General features: G+C 36.0%; 1 protein-coding gene across 1 annotated transcript in view; it reads left to right on the top strand.

Moving 5' to 3' along the window:
- Positions 1-24011, top strand: part of EFNB2 (ephrin B2) — a 46638-nt gene extending 22627 nt beyond the window's left edge. Inside the window, exons 3-5 of the mRNA XM_070943216.1 lie at positions 20156-20248; positions 21042-21155; positions 23590-24011. Coding sequence (XP_070799317.1) covers positions 20156-20248; positions 21042-21155; positions 23590-23972 — 590 coding nt within the window. The 3' untranslated portion in view covers positions 23973-24011. The remainder of the gene's footprint in view (positions 1-20155; positions 20249-21041; positions 21156-23589) is intronic.
- Positions 24012-24331: the final 320 nt, after the last annotated feature.

The following is a 24331-nucleotide window of genomic DNA, read 5'->3' as shown; positions in this document are numbered from 1 at the left end:
AGAATTCAAACTAGTGATAGTAGTCAGTACTCCTTATGAAAATGTACAGTATAGGTCCCTCTGTGCTCAAATAGCTGTTACAAAATATATCAGTTATTTAATGCTTTGGGGATTAATTCTCAATAGAAGGCCAACTGTGACATAAATTGTACCATTTTAATTATGACTTGAGACTTATGGACAAATGGATCTTATGGAAAACTTATTATTCTAAGTAAATCCATAAATAGGACTCATTTTCTTCATTTTTGTATAATTATTTCATTATGGTAATACAGTATAATAATTACATTTCCGGGATTATAGCATTCTTTGGGGTTTAGAGAATTTACATCTTTCAGCCTGGTGCCTTGGAAGTAGTATCAGACTTACTGTAATAGCTTAGGGAAAAAAATTGATAGGATCTTATGGGGTGGTGCCTTTAAGATCTAATTTCTGATCACAGGTTAGTGTACAATTCACTGAAAAACCTCATCAAAAACACTGTTTCATAAAAATCTGACCATAGGTTGAGATACTTTGTCTCACATGAATTTTTAAATAAAATAGTTTTAAAATTTGCCTATAAGTCATATCAAAAGCCTGAATCCCAATGCAAGAGTCAAATACCTGTATGTGAACAAAGTTAAGTAAAAGTCTGAAGAAAAGTAGCCAAGTTGTTATTTTTCTTATCTCTTGATCATTCTTGAAGAAAGATGACATAGCACAAAACAGAAAAGAAGAGACAGAGGGTAAATCACAGAATAAATAAGAGTAAAAGTGCAAGGAATAGATTGCATTCCTACCCTTTGTAACTTTGCTAAGTAGAAATCTACAGTAGTAGATTTACAGCAGTTGAATCTGTCTTGATTAGTGTAACAAAATCTCCTGAGGTTGGTTAACTTAATCTATAGCTCTGTCTGTGTATTTTTATTGGGAAACCAATTTGATTCCTTCCAAGTAGTCTTATAGGGAACCATTTCCAGATATTAGTAACTATTGAAAGTATTTCTCAGTAACAATACTTGATAAGATATACTCTCTCATCCAGTTAATAATTCTTTCATGAAGGCTCTTGTGATCCACTTCCTAACTGACACTTGGCAGGAGGAAACAAATATAAGATTTAATCTTGGTTCTTGAACTGACCATAAGTAAGGTCAGAAAAGGAATGACTTTCTCCTTGTCTTCAATTTTTTCTTTTTTAACCAGCCAAGATTCTAAAACTTTTGATAACCTACTGGTAGTAGTGGTAGGTAACTCTGAAACTGTTTACCTTTTTTAGCAAATGGCTCACAATATGATTGTAAGTTGCCCAGATGGTAACATGGGTGCCAAACAATCATATAAATAAGTAACATAACTTTTAAGCAGAAATGAGAATAGTGAACTAGATTCAATTGCAGATAATCCTTGCTTAATGATCAGCAACTGTTCAAATGTCACTATGGGTTCCACCAGCCCTGCTGTGCTCAGTCAACATTTGCTGTTTTCTCCTGGCTGCACCAGGCCTCTTTCCAGAGGTGCACACACCATTTTTGTGATGATTCGGAAGACTTTTGAGGTCATCTGAAACTTCATGAGAAGGTGTGTTCACCTTCCTTCAAATTGAGTGTGCTGTTCCTCAAATTTTTGCCTTCCAAAGCATCAGGAGAATGGTACATGTGAAGGAAAAAGGCCTATACATGTGGCCAACAGTTGCTGCGGCCAACAAGGCTTGCAGAGTGCAAGTTGTTAGGGGCTTTGCACTGGGAGGGGTGGTTGCAACCCAGGTCTTGAGGTGGCACCCCTCAGCAATGGTGGCGCCACCAGCACTGGGGTTTAAATTGCAATCCAGAAATGGCAGCAGCTGGCTGATACTGCTGAAGATGCAGGCCTCTTTTTAAGCTCCAGTGCCATAGATTTTGCCACTGTGGAGTGCCGCTGTGCAGGTTGGTCAAAAGGATAGAGATGAGGGGAAGATAGGCAGCTAGGACAAACCGAAGAAACAACAATTACCTTATCGAGACTCGGGGCACCAAACTGGGAATGGCTTGGATAAGGGGCACCTTTCCTAATAACTGATGGGATTCAATTAACAATGGCAGCAGGGACTGTTGGGATTTCTGCATTAAGTAATGTGGTCATTTGATATCACACATTATGGACCACATCATTTAGCAATGGAGATTGTGGTCCTAATGTCCTTAACGAAGGACCGCCTGTAATTTACAATGAACTGTTTGCTATCGGCATACAGATTTAATGATGTTACTTGATTTTAAAAAAAAATTATAAGAAAAATCCTAATTGAGAAAAGGATTAAAAGAGTATTACAGATTTTACACAGATATCAGGCATTATTTACTGTGACTTTGATTATGACTACTGTATCTAGTCTAAAATCTGAAAAAAGTCCATGGTTCAAAAGAATGATAAGAAAAAGTTGCTACTTAAAAAAAAAAAAACCCACAAATTTCATTTTTGCAAAACTGAATTTTCTATAGTCAGATTGCCAAGAACAGGATATAATTCAACTCCACTTTCAGCCATAGAAGCTTTCTGGGAATAAATATGCATGTATAACCTATAATTTATAGGTTACAAAAATATATTTCTTACATTGATAAAAATGAGCACAATAACATTTCCTTCTTATTTGGGTGTTTTACTGTAGACTGTTTTACAAAAGTTATTACACTGTTAGTTTTTCCAATTGATATTCCCAGATATGCCTTCTTAAATGGATAAAACTCCATCTGTTTGACTCTAAGGGCGAACAAAAGTAAGCAAAAGTAGTTCAACCTGTTCCTGACTTTAAAAATATAATCTCGTCCAGAAAAATTATATTCAACAGAATAATTAAAAAACCAAAATTCTACTACGTATTTATACACAATAGTATTAGCGAAAGGTTTTGAATAGGAACACTTCCATTCCCTAATGCCAGCTATTTCTGATGTTCTTGTTTTTATAGGCTGCCATTATTATTTTTTTTAAAAGCAATAACTTTTAAAATGATAAACTGCAGATTTTGAGGACGTGACCTTCTTTTATTGTAATATGTGAACACTTATAAAGAATATCATGTTGCATGACCATAGGCAAAATACGATCTTAGCATTCTCTCTTTTGTCTTAAATTATATTACACATACATAAATTATTTTCAACTTTTCTTTTGGGTTTAATGGAAAAGATTTAGAAAAAAAAAAACCAAGGACTTTGATGTTATATATGTTAACAGCAGCAAGATTACTTTATGCACAAAAATGGAAGGACACTTCGATTCCCACAATGGATGAATGTTGATGGCGTTAGCAGAGATGGCCAAATTGACTGCTCTGATTAAAAACAAAATTAATTTTGTTTCTACTTGGAAACCACTTTTGGACTTTGTGCTTGAGTGAAAAAAAATGAAACTTTGATTTGAGGTTTTGATTAAGTAGGTTTGTTGTTATAGAAATGGCTAGTTTGTATTATTATATAAAAGTAAAACATTGAGGTTTGATGCTATTATCTTATTCTACTGCACCAAAAGGAGTCAGAAGTCAACACCTTTTCTTTCTTTTTGCCCTTTGCCCTACACTTTTATCTTCCCCTTTTCCTTTTTTTTCTCCCTTATTTTTCCCTTATCTTTTTTTGTATTTTATATTGTATTTGGATAAACTAATAAAATTTGGAATTATTAATGTTAAAGAAAGGAATTACCTTTGACTCCTAGCGTAATATAATACAGAAAGTTCAGTCACTGAATCTTTGGAGAATAATTCTTAATTCAGCTAATTCAGTTCTATTTGAATTAAATATACATCATCAACATAAAATTACCGAAGGGGGAAAAGTAAGGATTTTTAGGTCTCCCTCTCCTCCCCCCATTTCTCTGTACATTGTGGATAGAACTAATGGATGTAGAATCTGTGGGAAGTGCATTTTTTAATCCACTGGGGTCTTGTAAATATACTAATGTGGCTATTATACAATGCCTTCATTCATATATGTGGCATTACATAGGCAGTGCCATCAGTTGATCTCATTTATAGTTAGATAGAAAGATACTCCAGAAGGGAATATGTAAGTACCATTCTTATTCTCATGGGTAGCAAATGAAAGAACAAAATGGCTGTACTTGTAAGTAGGCGGGAACTGGTGAGCCATCCTTTTCCCCAAGGTATGGTGGGTATTAAAGTACACAGGAAGATAGAAGACGCTGCTTACAAGTGAAAATGAAGCATTTCAGAGTTGCTTAGAATTGCTTTTACTGTTTTATAATCAGTTGAATATTTTCAGCTGGTTTGTTTAATATTTCATGCCATGACTAGTTCACATGCATGCGTGAATACACAAACACATAAAAGTTTTGACAATTAAATTCTACAAAGGAGAGTCTCCTTTTTCTGCTTAAGGAGCTTTTATGTATTCATTATGCAGATTAGTATTAAATTAAACTAAAATGCTTTAAACATAATAAATAACACAAACTACTAGTTACAAAGGCTTACACGCAGAGGTTTGATTTTTATGTATATAAAGCATCTCTGTGACTTAAGTAAAACTACTCCCATGTGTAAAGTTAACTACTAGTGTAAAACTATGCAAAATTAGTGCCCTAAGGCTCTTTTCCTCCTGCAGTGGGATTTGAAGAATTCTCATTAAATCAGAGGAAGTCATTTGCATCCTGTAGAAGAGTAGGCCTGTTTAAAAAAGTCAGAATAAATTTAAATGTAACACAATACATTTTGCAACGTGTTTATTTTTTTCTGGGTAGATATGATAAGCAAAAGGTACACAAAATATTTAATTGTAGAGGTGGAATAACAGAACCATAAAACATATTGTAAGGATGGTAATGGTTCCCATTTCCAGTTTTATAGATAAATTTCCCCTGGAGTATTTAATAGGATAAGAAGAAAATTTTGTGCAAAAGAGAGGGAGGGAGGGAGAGAAAGAAAGAAAGAAAATAAAAGAAAACTCCATCTGAGTTTTTTTATTTAGGATTTTTCAAACACTGTCATGATGATGTTCTCCTTTATTTATACATCATGATAAAAATGTAAAATCCAAGTTTTAATTAGAAACAAGGAAACCTTCGAAATGTCTCAAATTTGAGTTTAGAAGTGAAATTTTTCAATTAGACTACAATATTCATTGTATAAACTTCCACCTGCTATAAAGTAAATGTTGGCATCTCTATAAACTAAATGATACAACATTTAAGGTGTGTCCATATAACTTTTTTTTTTTTTAATTTGATTTATATGCCGCCCTTGTCCGGAGACTCAGGGCAGCTTACAATGCGTTAAGCAATAGCCTTCATTCTTTTGTATATTTTATACAAAATCAGCTTATTGCCCCCACAAACTGGGTCCTCATTTCACCTACCTTAGAAAGGATGGAAGGCTGAGTCAACCTTGAGCCTTGGAGAGATTCGAACCAGCAGAAATTGCAGGCAGCTGTATTAATAACAGGGTACACTAAACCACTGTACTATCTAGATCCAGTGTGAATAATACAATTTATCATAGATGTCAGTGATCCAGAGAGCTGCACAATGGTAAATGCTTAGCTGTACAACCAATATCACAATTAGTTTTTCTAGTATCAGTTGCTTTGCAGGAATGGAGAAGCTGAATGCAAGCTTTATATTCCCTTCTAATAGTGAGTTGAATACTGATTGCAGCATTTCAAGTCTAGTTTTGAAAACGTTTTTGTAAAGGGTGGTTCAAAAAAAAAAGTGATTATAGCACTTATTGTGTGTGAGCTTCAGTTTTGAAAACTGTTTTTATACCCATATTGATTGCTCTTATATTGGGGCAAGATCAACTGTATGTATTTTTAGTATATATTGTACTGTGTCCTAGATTACCAGCTATATTAACTTCCATAGCAAAATGATCACATTAGAAAATTCAATTGGTCCTGTAATCATAATTTGGGCAATTGGCAGCCAGCTCGCATTTACGACCCTTTGCAGTATCCAGCGGTCATATAATCTGTATTTATGATTATACATTTTTTTTTGCTGGTAAAATGCCCATTCAGAAGAATGGATTCACACAACTGTGAGCGTGCTTAACAACAGTGGATTCACCGTAATGACCACCATAAAAATGGTCGTAAAATCAAGTCTGACTTGATTTACTACAGAAATTTTAGTTCTAATTCTAGTCCAGTCATAAGTTGAGGGCTACCTGTATATGGCCATTTTTGTTTGTTAATTTAGAGCTGTGCAAAACATTTGAAGAATAATGTTATCTGTGCTTGGGGTTAGCTTTTGGAGACGCTGCACAAGTTTTGCCAAAAATGCAGATGCTTTAAACCCTGGATCTCCATTCAGGCAAAAATGCTTCAGAAAGTACAAGGCTTTCATTTTCATTTCAGGATATTAATGTACAATTGTCCTATATTGTTTGCACTGTATGAAATACATTTTGTTGGAAATTCTTTTGTTAAAGTGAGGAAAGCATCAAAGATTCAAAGCAATATATTATAATATGTTTCTTGTAACATTGCTCAAATTTAAAAGGTCGATCTTAATCAACCTAACTTGCTGATTTTTAAATGCTAAGTTATTTTTACAGTAGGCTGTGGTTACAGGATTAAAAAAAGCTTTTTTTCCCCATTGTGCAATAGAACAAACTTCTCTTTGTGCTGAAGTTAAAAGTAGGAGGTATTTTTTTTATGGAAGCCGAAATGTGGAAAGTGGCACTAGATTGTTAGATTAGACATTATCTCTCCTGAAAGGAACATGGTTCATTTGTGGGACAAACCCTGTGTCACTTTGGTGTGGGGTGAGGGTACTGCTGGACTCTGCAGTCACAGCAAATAACGTCATGTCCATTTAAGTCATTAGAGCGTGAGTGGCACATTTCTTGTCTGTAGTGTTATAGTCTGAAATGTCACTAGGCATTAAATCAGTCAGTGGTGATGGCCTACCACCTAAAGATGAACTCTGCCTTGAGATGATGTTTTCCACTTCAGTGCCACTCTTACTGCAATTACTGGGTCATTAATATCATTGCCGGCAATTAGTGACAGCAGACTGCACAAGGAGTCAGCTATATATTTCTGCCTCCAATTGGAACCTTTTCTTTTAGATATTTTCCAGCAGCAGATAAAGTAATAAACTATAGGAATACTGGGGAGATCTGTTAAGATTGAAGAAAGTTTCCCCCCCAAATAGAAAATTGGGCAGGAAAGAAAAATAAATTACTTCTGTTACTGTAGCTTCAATGAGTCTAAACACGGTCTTCTTATTTTGGAGAAGAAGCTAGCCATCACACAGTAGTGGGTTTCAATTTCGGCCACTACCGTTTTGCTTGTGGGCACTCGTGCGCTTCCGCACGATGCTTCTGCACATCCACAGAGACATCCGGGCAGGTGGATGGAGCCTCCTGCCGCTACCGGTTCACCCGATCCGGGACAAACCGGTAGCAACCACCACTGCCATCGCTTAAAAATACTGTTTTAAGAAAGTAATTTCTTTATAAATAAACACGTATTTCTCTACGTGTTTATTGAATAACATGACTATCTTTACGGCAATATGAATAACATGACTATCTCATTTTATATGATTTATTCAACTGAATGCTGTGCACAAATGGTATGGTATGTTTCTCCTTTTATGAACACCTGTCTTCTTTGCATCCTTTTTTTTCTACTTGTATGCTCGTTTTTGCCAGGTCTGCCCGATTTTCTGTTTAAAAAATTCAAGTTTGCAGGTATTCTGGATGTCATATAACCTGATATAATATAACTACAATATAAGCATTAATCATACATCAGCATAATGTGCCTGGTTTCATCATAACAATACAGCAATTACCCAAAGAACCAGCTTATTTCACTAAAGTTGTTAAGAGTATCCGTTGCAAAAGTCTACAGATGTCAAAGATTGACCTCTTTTTAGAAGTGAGGTCATCTTTCACAGAATTCAAGAAAATACTTGCTGAGGACACATGACTCTTGATCTTCTTAGTAGTGCTTGTGTTTGAACTTGTTGAATTGACTGAGGTTTTCTGAATTGTGGCACTTTTCTGCCTGCTACTGGTGACCTCACTGGTGTGCCATAACACATTTCTTGTCTTGCATCTATACCACAAAATCCTTTTAAAATTGTTTTCCTCTGCTTGGTGCTATTATCTGCTACAGGTGGCATAAGTGAAATACAGGCTACCCTTACAATGACCTACACAACAAATTATTATAACAAGTTTGTGCCTTCCTGAAACAGGCCTAAATTCTTATTAAAAAGTAGGAACAAATGTTTTTAATATTACTTATTTGTTAAATCAAATTTATATAGTCATCCATCCCTCAAAAGGTGATTTTGGGTGGCGTATTGTGTGAGTGTCCAATATAATAAAAACAGATTAAAAATAGAAAAATCAGCATTAAAATGGAGGTGATTAAAACTAAAAATACATACAATTTGCATGGGCCTTGCTTTACTCTCTTTTAGCATTAATACATATATGCTTTTTATTTGCATTTAAAGCTGTAAAAAGTTTGCTAATTATTCTTACAGGTGGACTGTAGAGTAACTAGAAGAGAAAATGACTGGGCAAAATAAACGTTGATTGGTTTATTGATTGTGGTATTTACAACCTGTTCTCAATCCATAAAACTCCTGAAGACATAGTTGTTTTTTAGAAATTCAGGTTTTGAATTTTTTACAATTAAACAGTTTAAACATTTTTTCATCTTTATATATTTTGTAAGCATTTCTTTTGCTTTGAGACATTTGTAGAGCTTGAAAATCATACCTGTTCCATTGTTGAGAGCAGATCGCAGCTGTAATGCCTTTAGGGCTGAATCTTAGATAAATTTTGTCGTATGTGCTCTACATGACAGAAAACAATTGCAATGCCATTCCTGTGGAGAGGAAGGTAAGAACTAGTAAGGCTCCTATGGATTTGTGAAATGAGGATGAGAATGCCTACTTGTTTACTAGAACACTAAGCACTAAGCTATATTCTGCATTGATTTTTTCCTTCTGTCTTTTAAAAGAAATTTTGCTATATAGACTGAGAGCCAGTTCAGTCTAGTGGTTAAAGTACCTGGTTAGAAATCCAGAGACTGAGAGTTCAAGTCCCACCTTAGCCATGAAAGCCAACTGGGTGACTTTGGACTAGTCACTCTGTCAGTCCAGTCCAACTCACCTCACAGAGTTGTTGTGGGGAAAATAGGAGAAGGAAGGTGTGCTGGATATGTCCCCTGCCTTGAGTTACTTTTAAAAATAATAAAGGTGGGATACAAACGAACAAGTCTCTCACACAACAGAAATTAAACTAAAGCAAGTGTGTGCCATGTGTATCAGTTTAAGATCTTTTGAAGCACCATTTATAAAAGCATTCTCCAAAACTAACTTTTGAGGAGCTGTGATTGATATCAGCACATTTTTAAAGAAGAAAATAAAGCTTGAATTTAATGTTGACGTTACTGATGACGTTACTTAGTTGGTAATAAAACATCTGCAAGAAAACCACCAAGCTTAGAGAGCACCAAGGACCCCCACACTCCTGGTTTTTTTGCACGGATGTCACTCAGTTAGTACCAGAAAAACAAATTATGTTACTCATTGTATGGCAAAATATTTACTATTGGTGAGGCATCTCTCTGGATCATGAACGTTTATGAATTACTCACTTTCAAATTAATGCTATATAGACACACCCAACTAGATGAGTGATATCATTTAGTTATAAATAGAAATGCCAATATTTAGTTTATAGGAGGTGGCAGTGCATACAATGAACGCTGTAGTTGAACTCGACAGTTTCATTTTTAACCATTCTCTCTAAATTTGGACATACTGGACAAACTTTGAGCAGTATTTATGCTTTCCTTTGAGAGAAAACTGTTGAGGAAAATAATGGATGTTATCTTCTCAACAATTACAGCTACAAAAGATTCTAGAAGCAGTAGATCATCTAGATCCTTCCTAGGTCAGGATTTAGGCCCACACATAGGATTAAAAAAAGCATCAGTTACTTGTTGAGTTACCTTTGTTAGGATTGGGTGAAGTTCTTGATTGCTCTCGATCACTTAGTAGCCTTTAATATTGTGGTATTCTAGTGCATTGCTCCCAAGGATGGAGGTGGGAAGTTCCATAATATTGTGGTTCAAGTTATATATCTGAATGAGTTTCATGAGAAAGGAGTGCAATCACAATCTTCATTCCCATATCTACTTGAAACTGTTTGAGAAAGATGATCTGCCAATTAGCAGTGAGGAATAAAGGTGATATATCTACCATTGCATTGCTGCCCTAGGCTGAGGTGGAAATGCTATGGAAGTCATAAACTGGTTTTGGGAGGGGTTAGATAAATAAATGAACTCTTAAGAATTTGCCGGTACTTATCAGCAAATGTGTAGACATTTCCTAAATATCAGTTCTAACATTGATTTTTTTACTCCCTTTAAAGAGCAGGCCTGGGACTTGAGGGTACTGCTATACTCCTCGCTTTTGCTGGAAGTATGTAATGTATAACAACCTACTGGATTGATGATAGTGGGGTACCTCTGAAGATGGCTTGAAGTTGCAGTTGATATAGAATTCAGCAGATATAACACATCTACTTTGCAGTCACTGCATTGGTTGCCTTTAGGCCAAATTCAGAATGTTGGTTATTGCCTATAAGATCTTATACTTGTAGTGCTGGGTTACATTAGGAACCACATTATACAAAATGTTTCTCAACACCTGTAAGAACTTTGAGAGCCTTATATGAGGTCCTGGCACTGTAAGTAATGTAAAGAATGTGTCCAGAAGGCAGAGTTTCCCTGTGGTTTTGCTGGCAGCATAGAACATGTCCCTGGAGATAAGGCTGATGTTTCACTTTTGACATACTTGAAGGTTGTGAAGTTCCTTTTTAGGTGGAAGGTTGGAAACACACCAAGGTTAACTAATTCTACTGTATTGTAAGATTACGGTAAGAGAACCTTGAACTCAGAAAGCACATTTCTCATCTGTCACTTTTACCACATAATAAACTATGGAGGGTTCCTTCTGAGACATTTGCCATGCCTGCATTCTTGCTGTGGGCTAAGCTGCCTCTTATCCAAATGTTCTCCTGGCTGCAGCTCTTCCCCCTGTCTCCCATGGTCCATCATCCCCAAGTACCATTGCAACTGGTCACTTAGATTGTATTGGTATTAAGATTGTGTAAATGAATACAATGAAATGAAATAATACCTGAAGAGCAGGGGGCATCTGTGAAAAGTGGGAGAGATATTAAGTCAAGATGGCAGCTCCATGTATAAAAGGAACAAATCTTTAATTTTGCAGTTGTTGCTAATATCTTTATTTTATTTTATTTCTGTCTATGAATGCCCCTGAAAATAAGGAGTGTTATGCTGATCTCCTGCCTAATGAATAATTATGAATAATTTCCTCTTGATATATACTTTTTGTATTCCAGTTCTAGGGTATAGAATAAATGGTCAGCAAAAGCAATCACAGTGTGATTGTTTAAAATAAATAGATATGTAATCTATAAATAGATAATGATTAGAAAGCTGAATGGGTTATGGTAGGATGTATGCTGTGGATTTCTTGCAGGGTTTTTCCAAAGGGAGTTTTTGCTCTAATTCTAAATGTGACAGGATAATTCAGCAACATAATCTCCTTAAAACACACAAACACTCACACACACTAGGTACGAAATTGTGGCCAGTAGGACCTGTGTTTTTATCTATGTCACATTGTAGCATTAGAAAACTGCTTACATCAATAATTAAATTTAAATGGAAATCTGTATTAGGAACAAAGTCTATCATAATTCAGCTAGCACAGTCACTGAGAGCCTCTGTGGGCTTTAAACCCTGTCTGAGAGATTCTTCTATAGCTTTCAAGCTCTTGAGGACCGAGATCAGGGGATTGGTATAAAAGCAATGTAATACTTTTAATTAAAGCTCTGTGCTTAGATCACCACAGACAGCTGCTTATGTGCAATTTCTATCTGCTACTAAAACAAGCACCTTGATTTGTGGTTTTTCTTCCAGTGTAAGTCTGGGTGTTTTTGAAACTGTCTTGTAAAATTAGATAACATATGTATAAGAAGTAATTACTTGATGCTTTACTAAAGTAGGTATTTAATGAAAGTGGAAGCAACCAACATCGGCTACAGCATACAAACCCAATCCTATGGCAAACACATTTTTAAAAAGATTTCTTTTAAAGGCTTTGCATTTGAAAAACTGATAAATTCATAATAGACAATTTTATATTGGAAAGTATTCTTATTGTTGTTATGGGAGATGAAATAATTTTTAAATGTTATATTTTTGAAAGAGTTTCTTCATATTACTTTTTAATCCTTAAGAGAGCTGTGAATTTTAGTCCCACCTTAGCCACGAAAGCCTTTGGGCCAGTCACTCTCTCTCAACTTTAACTGTCCTTTTAGGGTTGTTGATGTGAGGAAAATAGGAGGAAGGTGTACTGGATATATTTGCTGCCTTGAATTATTTAGAAAAATAATAAAGGTGGCTTACAAATAAATACATAAATAAATACAATAAATAAAAATAGGACAGTAAACAGAATACATTCTGATTGGTCACTCAGAAGGAAATTTTTGACCTTGTTCCAGTTTCTGATCTCTTCACTTTTATTTATCATGGTTTAACACTATGTTTAAGAAATCATATCACCTTATATGGAACTTAAAGATGCATATGAAGCATTTTCACATTCCTTTCTATGTTCATGTGTTCATGTAGAATAGTGTCATTCCATTTTTTTTTTTTTTGTGCAACAGAATATCCTGAAGTATCAGCTGTAGAAATTTCTCCAATTTGCTGTTCTCCAATGTATTGGACTTCAGTTAATGGGGTTGAAGAAGCCCAAAATACCCAGAGAGCCCAAAGAAGGCTTCTGAAACACTTCCACTTTCAAAAAATATTATTTTTTTTACCAGCCCTTATTAGTCAAGCTGTATTTTCTATTTTAATTAGAAAATCAACAATAACTGAAGAACATTATTGGCAATCATAGTAGTAGTATATATCTTGAATAAATTCTAGAATGCGTCAAGAGATTGAACAAGTGTATAAAAAATAATACATTTATTTTGGAACTTTGTCTTTACTGGTGAGAGATTAAAATGGATTTGATTTGGATTAGATCTGCCATTCCAGATCTGTCCCTGATATACTGGTTGGCATACTGGTTGGACTGAGGAGAGTTGTACTTTAAAAGGTTTGAAGAATGCAATGTCTCATTGTTGCACAGTGATTTCCACATCTGTTCTCAGTTAACTGGAAAAAAAGAAGGACCATAATCTACAGTATCAGTCTGTTTTATTTCCCTAGCCATTTCTTGCCCTGGTAAACCTAATTGGCTTAAACAAACGCCAAACCTCCTAGTTTCTTTTTCATTAACTGTAATAAGGGTAGAGAAAAAGGGAGTGGGAGACTCAAGAGACAGTGGCCTTTTCAATCTTTTCTAAAGCAGGGAACTCGGTTCTTCTCAGGTTGAGAAATGCACTTGTCCCTTTTAGTAATATGCTTAGGGCCACATTAAGAAAAACTGAGGAAAAAATTCCTCTACATGTACATTTCATTAAAAAATAAATATTGTTAATGCAATAACTCTCCAGTGCTGTATTGAGTGATATTTATGATGGCAAAAATATGTCTTTTAATAATATTTTCCTACAATTTTCTTGTGACTGTGAGGACTGCTTGGAAGTACAAGTTGTACGCCTTTTTTAAAAAGTGTTGTCTAACATGATACCTGAATGACTTTAGTGCTACTGTTCCAGAATTTAGCAAAGAAAAATGACTTCATAGAAACTAGACGTAAATGAAATATTTTTGACTGCCCCTAACCACTGTGAAAACTTGATATGTTCAGTTTGCTTCTCTACGCAGAAAGAAGTTTCAACATTTAATTCCCTTTAGAAGATCAATTATAATATTTAGCAATGTGTGATGCTCTATATTTACAAACTCACAGATTGAGTATAGGAGGAGATGCACTTAAATTCTTCATCAAATAACCAGATAACTAGTCCTTTAGTAGATTTCTGCAGAGACAGTCAGTCTCTGAAGATGCTGTCAGCCTATGCTTCCTCTTGAATTTCTCTCTTATTTGGTGTGGGGCATCTTTTCATACATGGATCTATGTATGTTTTTAGTTGGTTGGAGATAGCAGATGAATATGGTAGAGGAAAGCCTGGTATATCTAGCTGATGAAAACAATCACCTAATTTCTGTAACCAAAAAAAAAAAAAAAATGAAATTAACAATTTTGACTGATGAAGTTAGTCTGGCATTACATACAATTCCATTAAACACTTCCTGTTACTTCTACTTCCATTAACTTTACCCCGCAGTATAGCAGTACAATAAAAATGGAAGTTCCATTCCCATATTTTATAATGGAAAATGTACTGAACTAGCTGGAAATATTTAAAGCTGCATTTTTACATACCTGTTTTATCTTCCAAAATATAGCAATTACTATTTTATATTTCTTCCATTTATCTTTATTATATGTAGTTTCTTACAAAATTATTCACAAGGTAGTACAAATCAAATGCATCTTATTTACTGTTAATTAAATTATTGGTTGAATTGTAGTCCAAAGGGGATTATATTAAACTGCTTAAAAATGAGATGCATTTGGAACGGACGCTAGCATCCAATTGGTAAATGACTTTTACCATCTGCAGTTTCATTGCAATCATATTTGCTTGCTTTAAAAAAACGCACCCTGTTTGGAATTAAGAGTCAGTTTTGATTTTGTGCGTTTTGTATGTCTTGCCTTTGCTTTTAATCTCTCTGTGAATGAAAGGCTGCATCTAGGCACAAATCCAGAAGCTTAATTCTCCATCTGATTAGAGCAATGTTACTAACTTGATAGGCTGAAAGCAGCCAAGACTCAGCCAGTGGCTTAGTCTTCTAGGAAGGCAGAATAATAACAGTCAAATGAAGTAGTATTAAAATGTAATATTATTTCCAATCCACAGGGACTGTATAAAAATAATACCTCAGACATTCTTTGTATATATCACTCTGTTTTTTCCTCTTTTTCATTTGGACTGAGATACATTTCTATAAATAAGGATTTCACAGATTTCTGAAGATATATAACAAATCAAATCTTGATTGAAAGACTCCCTCTCTTTTTAATATAAGATTGCCTTCTGAAGGTCAAAATGTAGCTATTCTAAATAAATCTACGATTGGTATAATGCTTAAAGCATCCAAGCTAGAAACTATGAATTCTAGTCCCTCCTTTAGGCCAGTTATGAGCATGGATCAGTTGTTCACTCTCAGCCCTAGAAAGAAGAAGGCAATGACAAATCTCCTTCGAAATTTTGCCAAGAAACTACAAGGGCTTATCCACCCCAATCCAGGCCATTGCAAGGAGTAAACACTGACTCAAAGATGTGCAAGCGCACAGCTGCACAAAATCTAGGAAGCATCTTTATATTGACTGATTAAAGTTTGAAAAGGGGCACTTTGCAAAACACAGTGGGCTTGATTAAAACATTATTCCTGAAAGCATTAAAGCAGCTAGGTTCTTCAAAAGCTTTATCTTGGCTTTCCAATCTACGTCTATGTGAACGCCGAAACAATCAAAACCAGTTCACCGTGTTTGGATGATCAGTGCTTGGTTTTAATTTGCTATATACGGGAATCAGGAAAAGACAAGTACGCTCCATACAAAGTCGGCACTGAGAGCAACCGCCGCTCAGCGCAATTTAAACAAGCCACGCCACCCGCGCCCCACCCTTGTAGCATGTCTCAGCTGTTCGGAGTTTTTGCAGCCGCTTCCTGCTCGCTCTAGCCAGGATATGGGATCACAACGCTCCGAAGCCACGATGCTGTAGATTCGTCGGCCACGTATCCCCTCATCTCGTACCCGTTCTACCACCACCAATAGTCCATTAGTGAACCGCTGCCACCACAACCAAAACCTAGCCACCCTGTGCACATTTCCTCCTGGAATTGTTGCAGGAGCGTTGTGTGTGTGGACATTCTTGTGGCGAGCCATGGCTGGGATTGATACTTTGTCTCCACTATCCATGTGCCCAACCACTTTGTTTCAATGCAGAGGTGGTATTCAGCAGATTGTGATCAGTTCTGGAGAACCGGTAGCAGAAATTTTGAGTTGTTCAGAGAACCGGTAAATGCCACCTCTTACTGGTCCTGCCCCCATCTATTCTCTGCCTCCCGAGTCTCAGCTGATCGGGAGGAAATGGGGATTTTGAAGTAACTTTCCCCTGGAGTGGGGAGGGAATGGAGATTTTACAGTCTCCTTCCCCTGCCACGCCCACAGAACTGGTAGTAAAAAAATTTGAATCCCACCACTGTTTCACTAGCAATACCAGCAGAACTGTTGTTTGTGTGTGGGCAGACTGGCAGGAAAGCAGTGTGTGCATTTGCACAAATGAATACTTGTGGGAAAGCCTTTCAAAGTTGTAATGCTGGAGATTCCTAAGGATGTGTTGTGTTGATTTGAACAGGTATGCTTTGCTACACTCTCCTATTCTTTCAGACTTATCCTTTTTATTGCTGTAGCCATGCTTTTTTAAAAAAAAACAATCCTTTACATTTACGAAATGAGTGGGATCATGTAAATAATATCTCTGTGATGGAATCAACTCTACATTTGAATAGGCCGACATAGCTTTAGACACACTGTCCTTCTATAGCAGAAATATATGGTTGATATTTTGCAGTTTATACATTTTCTATCATTACTAATTTATTTCTATCTCAAACATGAGAAAAATACTTTTTGCTTCATATCATACTAATAATAAAATATTAATTTGTAGATTGTATTCTATATGCTAAAATATCCTAGAAAATATTAAGCTCTCTCACTTCGTTGAACACATGCTATGTAGTACTAGGTCAAATAATAGAAAACCTGCATTTAAAAATGCAGAAATAAATGTGTATAAACATTTATATAGAGGCATTCAAAATATGCTCCCGGTTTTTATGTTTTTCTGCATAGCACATTTGACTGAAATACAGATCATGTACTTTTAAAAAATGGGAGCAGCATATCTAAACTCTTGTATTATGGTTTTAAGTATGGTTATCAAAAACCTTACTGCTGAGCTGTAAATTGCAAATGTTTTTGGACATAACAGAAAAATAAATTTAACTAATGTGGCAACCTAAGAATTTTTTATTATTATTATTATTTGCAAGCATGCACAACTGTTCGATTTCCTAGCAAGTTGCTAGTAGCTGGCCATCTTTTTTTATTTTTTTATTATGGTACATTTTTGCTGTGTTCCAATTACATGGCAAAAATCCATTACATTGCTTGTATGGTAGATGATGGTCACATTTTGAATGTAGGTAGTGTCTAGTGGGTACTGTCAAGAGCATGACAGAAATGAAGCTCTTGTATGGTTTTCCTGGCTCATTTCTCTCCTCAGCCTTCAAGACAGGAACTAAGGATGAAAAGAACAATTGATCAAGCTTATCACATTGACTTGTAGTTGCATTGGAGCTGAGGCTTAGTTTGCGTTTTTAGATCTTTACATGCATTTGAAATATACTTAAAGGAAGGGTAAAAGCTGAGGAATATAATAGCCTGGTGAGAACTTGTGTGTTCTAACAAAATTAACTAAACATCAGCATTCTTTTGTTATAAACATGTCACATGCATGCACGAATGCACACACATACACAGAATACATTAGACAGTGCAGGAAGTGCAGGAAGCTACTCACCTGGTTATTCAGACATCTAAAAATTGACTCTGAAAGAAGCCACTAGCTCCCACAGTAAAGAATTCTGATATTTTTTATTGCAAAATCATTTACCAAATATCCATAATTCCTTCAGATTACATTAAATTATACATGTAACATGAGCATTTTTGCAAAACCAGCTTCAAGCCAAGGCAGGTTCAGTTCCTTAAGGTAAGCAACTACATAATATTATATATTTCTTTGGCAATACTAGTTTTCAAGGGTTTGGTTTTGTTCTATTTTGAGAATAAAGCTCTGGATTTTTTACATGATTAGAGTGGCATCTAGTTAAGATAACAAACCATACCCTTTCTTTTTGAAAATCAGCATGACACTGGCTATACTCTTACATGTTAATCAGAGAAAGGTAGGTTTTAAACAAGTGAATTCCTGCATCTTGGCATTAAGAAGAACAAGTCACAGTTTATTAACTATGCTGTCTACTAGAGTTTAATTTTATTATTTCTGTAAACCGTATGGGCACAAAGGCAAAAACCAAAAGGTCATAAAAACACAACAAAAGATGCATTTGATTTATGTCCAAAACTGGTTCTTAGTATTGATTTTCTTTTCTCTGGGGGAAGAAAAAGATCTCAGCAAAACAAAACTATACATCTCCATTATTTTCTAGCAGTTCAAATGTAACACATCAGATCTGTTTTCTCCTGAATTACTCACTTTAAAAATGTACAGCAGAAGTTAGAAAATGAAGAGGTGAAATTTTGTTAGTCTCTAACACCAGAAGACAAAATGGGCTTCAGAATCCAGAAAAATAGGAGAAGGAGCTGCAAGAAAGGGAAGTTCATGTAGGGAGGAATTATGTTACACACACAAGGAGGGAGACGTAGAACAAAAGCAAGAAGTAGATCAAAGGCAGAGAAAAAGTTCATAGTTTTTGCAGCTAGTGAGAAGATTAGAGAAAGAAAAATATCAACATGGGGCTGGGAAGACCTAGTGAAAGACTCTGGGCATATGAAGGAAACAGGAAATATATATAAGGTACATTTTAAGAAAAGAAATCCCCCAGGAAAAATGTGGGATAACTAAAAGACCTAAAGAAAAAGACGACTTATGGGGCCCTATCTAAATTAGATGAAAGGGAGATTCTGCTTAGTGCCAGAAGTCTCATTTAATTACTTTTTCTCCATGGGAAACCCTACAAGTATTTTCATGGCCTTCCCTTATTCCCTTTCTTTCATATTTTGAGTAAGTGGCCAGATGTAGCATATGTGCTATGAAAGGCTGAAGAGCCTCTCTTTCTCTCTCTCTTTCTGTGTATGTGTAGGGACGATTCCTTTAGAAATGAAGATCAACCATTTGGCACCGATGCAATAAATTAGCAATTTTAGTTTTGTAAATCAAGATGGACAATCTGCAAGACTATTTCTGAATGATTTCTGTAGTAAACATTGCGGATTAGAGTGGTAGCCTGCCAATTCCATCCTGCCCCTCGTGGTCTTCTAATCAATAACATGGCAGGAATTTTAACCTATTCTATTTTCTGAGGGACACTTTTCTTATGTTTGGCTCTCAACTGATCTACATAATCAGTATTTTTAGAGCATGCTTTTGAGCTGTGTGAAGAGAGCTGTAAGCTGAAAGAATACGATTGCTGCCATGAGAATTTAGCCAAGCAATATGATTCCATTTTAAAGGAGAAAGTGTCTCTCTTCATTTAGGATTGTTATATATCACTAGATAAGTGTAGATAAAGGATTAATTAAGGTAAAGTAGCTAAGGAATTGGGAATGTGGTGACATGATTATTTAAATTATTATATATATATTTCCCCCAAATATTATTATTATATATATTTCCCCCTGTTTTCCCCAAAATAAAACATCCCCTGATAATAATTTTACTGTTTCTCAAGTAAATGGAGGCAGATTTACCTGCCTCATTGAAGATACAAAGCTAAATAGATGTTAGACTTTCATTCATATCATATCTGACCTTATTAGTATATAAAGGCAAGCACTAGAATGTATAAATGAACTAGAATGTATAAATGTAGCACTAGAATGTATAAATGAACTATTACAAACTGTAAAACAAAGATATTCACAATTTTTCGCAATCTAAAAATACTGAATGTTTTTCATCTGTTCAATAAAAAAATTAAAAACTAAACTTCCTTGTTCTGCTGAACTTGGCAGACTTCTTTCTGAACTAACTCATTTTTTCAAGGGAGTGGAGGTGGGTGTGGAGAGCAAACACTGGCATAATAAGTCAGTTGACAGCTATGGAAAAAGGCACCTGGAAGAATTAGAAACTAAAAACACAGCCTGTATTGGATGTTTGTTTGTTCTCTTAATTGCCAGTATTTCCCAGCTTTTTCTAGATAAACCTGAACAACAGAAGTAAATTTGGACAAGTGACATCTGTTTTCAGCTACTCTTGTTTTGTGTGTGAGGCTGTACCTGTTAGTATCCTGAAAACTTTAATTTGATTTTTCCCCCCAATCAGCAACATCCAATGGATCCCTTGAAGGCTTGGATAACCAGGAGGGAGGTGTATGCCAGACAAAAGCCATGAAGATCCTTATGAAAGTTGAACAAGGTAGTGATCATTATTATTATTATTATCATCATTATTATTATTATTATTATTATTATTATTATTATTATTATTATTATTCATTCAACAATTGTAAACAGCTCTCGCTCCCCAATTCAATGGCCCTGGCTTTGCAAAGTGGGTGAAACTGTCTTATATTCTGAAGCAAAATTCTATTTTCTGCAGCTAAGTTACTGACATTTTATAGGAAGATTTAATTCACTAAGATCTTTTCATTGAACAGCTTTTCTTAGAAGGATAAGTCATCCTTGAATAGTATGTGCTCCAGTTATTCTTGCTTGTAGACTATATATTAAAGTACAGTTTCACAGCTCAAAATTGTTTTAAAAGGAGAGGGAGCTAATGTTTTCATAGCTTTGCTTGTAACAAAACCTCACTAAAAATGAGGGTTTTGTTCATGGTCTTTTTCTCATCTACAGATAACCTATTGTACAGGGAAAGAATGAATTGTTCTTCCTAATTAGGGGTTGATTTAGTAGTCAATCAATTTGCTTGGCTGTGCTGAAATGTCATTTGCAAAGGCTTTCTTGCCAATTTCAGGAACCCCCTTCATTTTTGCTGATAGCTTCACGATCTGAATCTCTAAAATAACTATATAGCTTTATTATTTTTTTAAAAAAATTTGCTTTAAAGAGGAAAATTAGATTCTCATATCTCCTTGTAGTTCTAAATAAAGGACCTTCTGTTCAAAGCCATTCGTGCCTCATGAAAATTAATAACCAGCTTAGAAAGCACATTATTATTAGTTTGTAGTGAATCATTTGTGTTCTTTCAGTTCCCAATTCTGGTGGGTCCCCAAATAATGCTGATCCAACTAAACGCCCGGAACAGGAAGCTGGTACCAACGGGAAAAGCTCCACAACAAGTCCCTTTGTAAAGGATCATGCAGGTAAACAGGAGAACATCTAGATCCTGAAGGAGGGTCTGTTATGGGCTTATCTAAATGCAATCCTATGGAGACTGGGGTGGGGGAGAGATTACCTACGGTAGAGGAGCTACCACTTCCTAAACTCCTTAGAGCTTGCAACAGCTACAACAAGAGTGACAGAATGGCTTTTTTCCTTTTTTCCTCTTCTTAAAAACATGCTTCCTCCCCACTGATTCTGTTGGAAAGAAGTTATCTATGTCTCTTCCAAGACTGGCATAACCCTCTCTCACACACATACAAATTCAGAGTATGTTGGGGAATGAAAATGCTTAGCTTCAGAGCTTCCCTTATATCATTCTGGTATGTTCCTTTGTCCTTATCACCTGCATGGCCATGGAGCTTTGGCTGCTGATCAAGGGACAATCTATGCAAACATTTTTCTATCTGTTCATGGAAAAGTCTCCTGGGAACATCAGATTGCACCTCAAAAGCATTAATCAAACCAAACAAATTCAATATATAACAGCCAATTTTAAAAAAGAATATACCAATCCAAAAGAGCTTCTGCAAAAATGTATTCCCTCGCTCTCCTGTTTGGTTTCGTATAAATTTGGTTTCGTACATAGTTGCTACTGATCTTTAGGAACAGATTTTGCTCTAAAACATCTTGCAATTATAAGAAATAGATTTTATTAAAAGAAAAAAAAATAAGAAAAACATGGGTTGCAGTCCAGGACATAGTTAAACCCTCTTATTTGATATGCTTTTTAAATTTATATTTTTATATTTAATCAATTATGGATTGCCATCATTGTATCCTGGCAGCATTTCTGAAAGTTTCATTTCCTGACCTGGTGAAACTACCAGCCTGCTATTACTTGGAGAAGCTAGCAATAGAGATATTGTCCTGATTTCAGCTTCCCATGCAAAGATATAGTTGCTGTACAAAGGTTGTCCCTATTGATATCAACAGCTTGCTCTTCTGCTAGAGCAACTAACCACTGCTACATTCATAAAGTTTGCATGATAGTGACTCTGTGTTGCAATTTCCCATCTCCTGAAACTGATTATCAAGGTTCAAAAGCCCTCCCCCTCCCTCTATATTGGCATGCCATGGTGGCTGGCATTTTTGCTTGGTTAATTATGTTACCGGCCACCACTTTAACATCAGCTTCTTCTCTTTACTTCACTTGAACAAGAAAGAATACACTGGAGAAAGTTAGGAGAAAGAACAGCAAACTGAGATTACTGTTCAATCGTAGATACTAGTTTATTTTAAAATTCCCATTAGTTGTTTCATGGCTTCTTTTCAAATTTATTCGCCCTCATGCTTATAGACCTTTTAGTTGGCAGTTAGTAAACATCAATTCTTTTATATGCTAGAAATATAATGTGCAGTGGCTTTTCACCTAAATTTAACATCACAGCAATATTCCCATTTAAATCAAGCATCCAGTTGCAGCTAAATTAGCACTGATTTTTTCCAGTGAGAGAGCATTTGATTTAATTAATAAAACTTAAATATCCTTGCAATAAGGACTGCTGCTCGTATTATGCTTGCTTCTGATGTCACAGTTTTACTGTTTGAATTTTATAAGCAGCATGTCCCTTGCTAACTAAGTATGACCAACACACTGGAACCTTCTGGAGTGGGGTTTTCTTTTTTTTTAATTTAGCAACTTTTGAGGTGTGTGGACTTCAGGTCCCATAATTATCCATCCAGGATGGCCTGGGGAATTCTGGGAGCTGAAGTCCACACGTCTTAAAGTTGCCAAGTTTGAAAAATACTACACTAGAAGGTTCCAGTGGGCCATGATGCCTCACTACAAAATATGATTCTCTATGTACCAGTTGAATAACATTGGGTTTGGAAAGCTATTAAAAGTCAGTTCCAAGACTTGGGTTTGGCTAGAGTCCCAACACTGATAAGCTATCAGTTCCTTCAATCAGTATTAGAACAGTTACATTGAAGCCTATAGATACCTATTCCACTTATCAGTGTTTTCATTTTGTTTTAAATTCTGGGCTAATAATAAAGATGCATACGCAGATAGGAAAAGGCACACAGTAGTATAGTTTAATACAAATTGGTGTTTGTAAAAGATAGTGACAGATGAGTTTTGAGAATTCCTGTTTCCCTATTTTATTCTATTAGCTGCCTTAAGCTGGCCAATGTCTGGGGAGACATAACATGCATCAAAGGCTGTTTTATCAGTGCTGTCCTTCTATGCTGATGGGTGAAGAGAGATACAAAGTGTAATTTGGGAGCAACATGATAGGAGAACAAAGGTCAGAATGTCTTTGTAATGCGAACGGTTGCATCTAGCTACTCAGGTTTTCAGAAGACAATTAAATATGGCTACAAAGTGGTGATGGACAGTGATTGTTTTGAACTTAGATTTCTCCCTTCTCTTTCTCTCTTTCTCTCCCTGTCTCCCTCCAACCTTATTCCTAGGTCCCAACTCAGATGGGAGCAAAGCTGGACATTCCAGTATCCTTGGTTCAGAGGTGGCCTTATTTGCAGGGATAGCTTCAGGGTCCATCATATTCCTCCTCATCATCATCACACTGGTGGTTCTTTTGTTGAAGTATCGAAGGAGACACAGGAAGCATTCGCCTCAGCACACGACAACTTTGTCACTTAGTACATTAGCAACCCCAAAACGCAGTGGGAACAACAACGGGTCTGAACCCAGTGACATTATCATCCCTCTGAGGACTGCAGATAGTGTTTTTTGCCCTCACTATGAGAAAGTCAGTGGTGACTATGGACATCCTGTGTACATAGTTCAAGAGATGCCCCCTCAAAGCCCAGCAAACATTTATTACAAGGTCTGATGAACACTCAGTGTGGTACCTGTTTTGAAACTCTCTCTCTGTCTGGTCAAATGCTATCCATGACACAGAGGTTGGGGATTGTGATGAGCCACTGTGTGGATTCCTGGACCAGATGCAGAGGAGGGAACAGCAAGCTCCACCCTATTACAGAGAGCTGCTTTGAGGGGGCAGCTTTCGAGTCTGTAGAATTCCTGTCTTGGTGAACAAGCATTTACTTGGAAGCTGGAAGAAGTTACATAGAAGATTCCCATAGCAATTGCTGTTTGTTCATCACCTTCTAAGCCATGTGCTGTAGGCATTCAGGCACGTACAAAACCCCCCAGGGAAGATGGAGCAACTCGCAGATACTAATGGTTTTA

This window comes from Pituophis catenifer, unplaced genomic scaffold (genome assembly GCF_029215685.1).
Source record: "Pituophis catenifer annectens isolate HBS135680 unplaced genomic scaffold, rPitCat1.0.hap2 SCAF_4, whole genome shotgun sequence".
In the NCBI taxonomy this organism is placed as follows: Eukaryota; Metazoa; Chordata; class Lepidosauria; order Squamata; family Colubridae; genus Pituophis; species Pituophis catenifer.
Note: the sequence above shows the minus strand (reverse complement) of the source record. Positions and strands in the feature narration are given on the sequence as shown.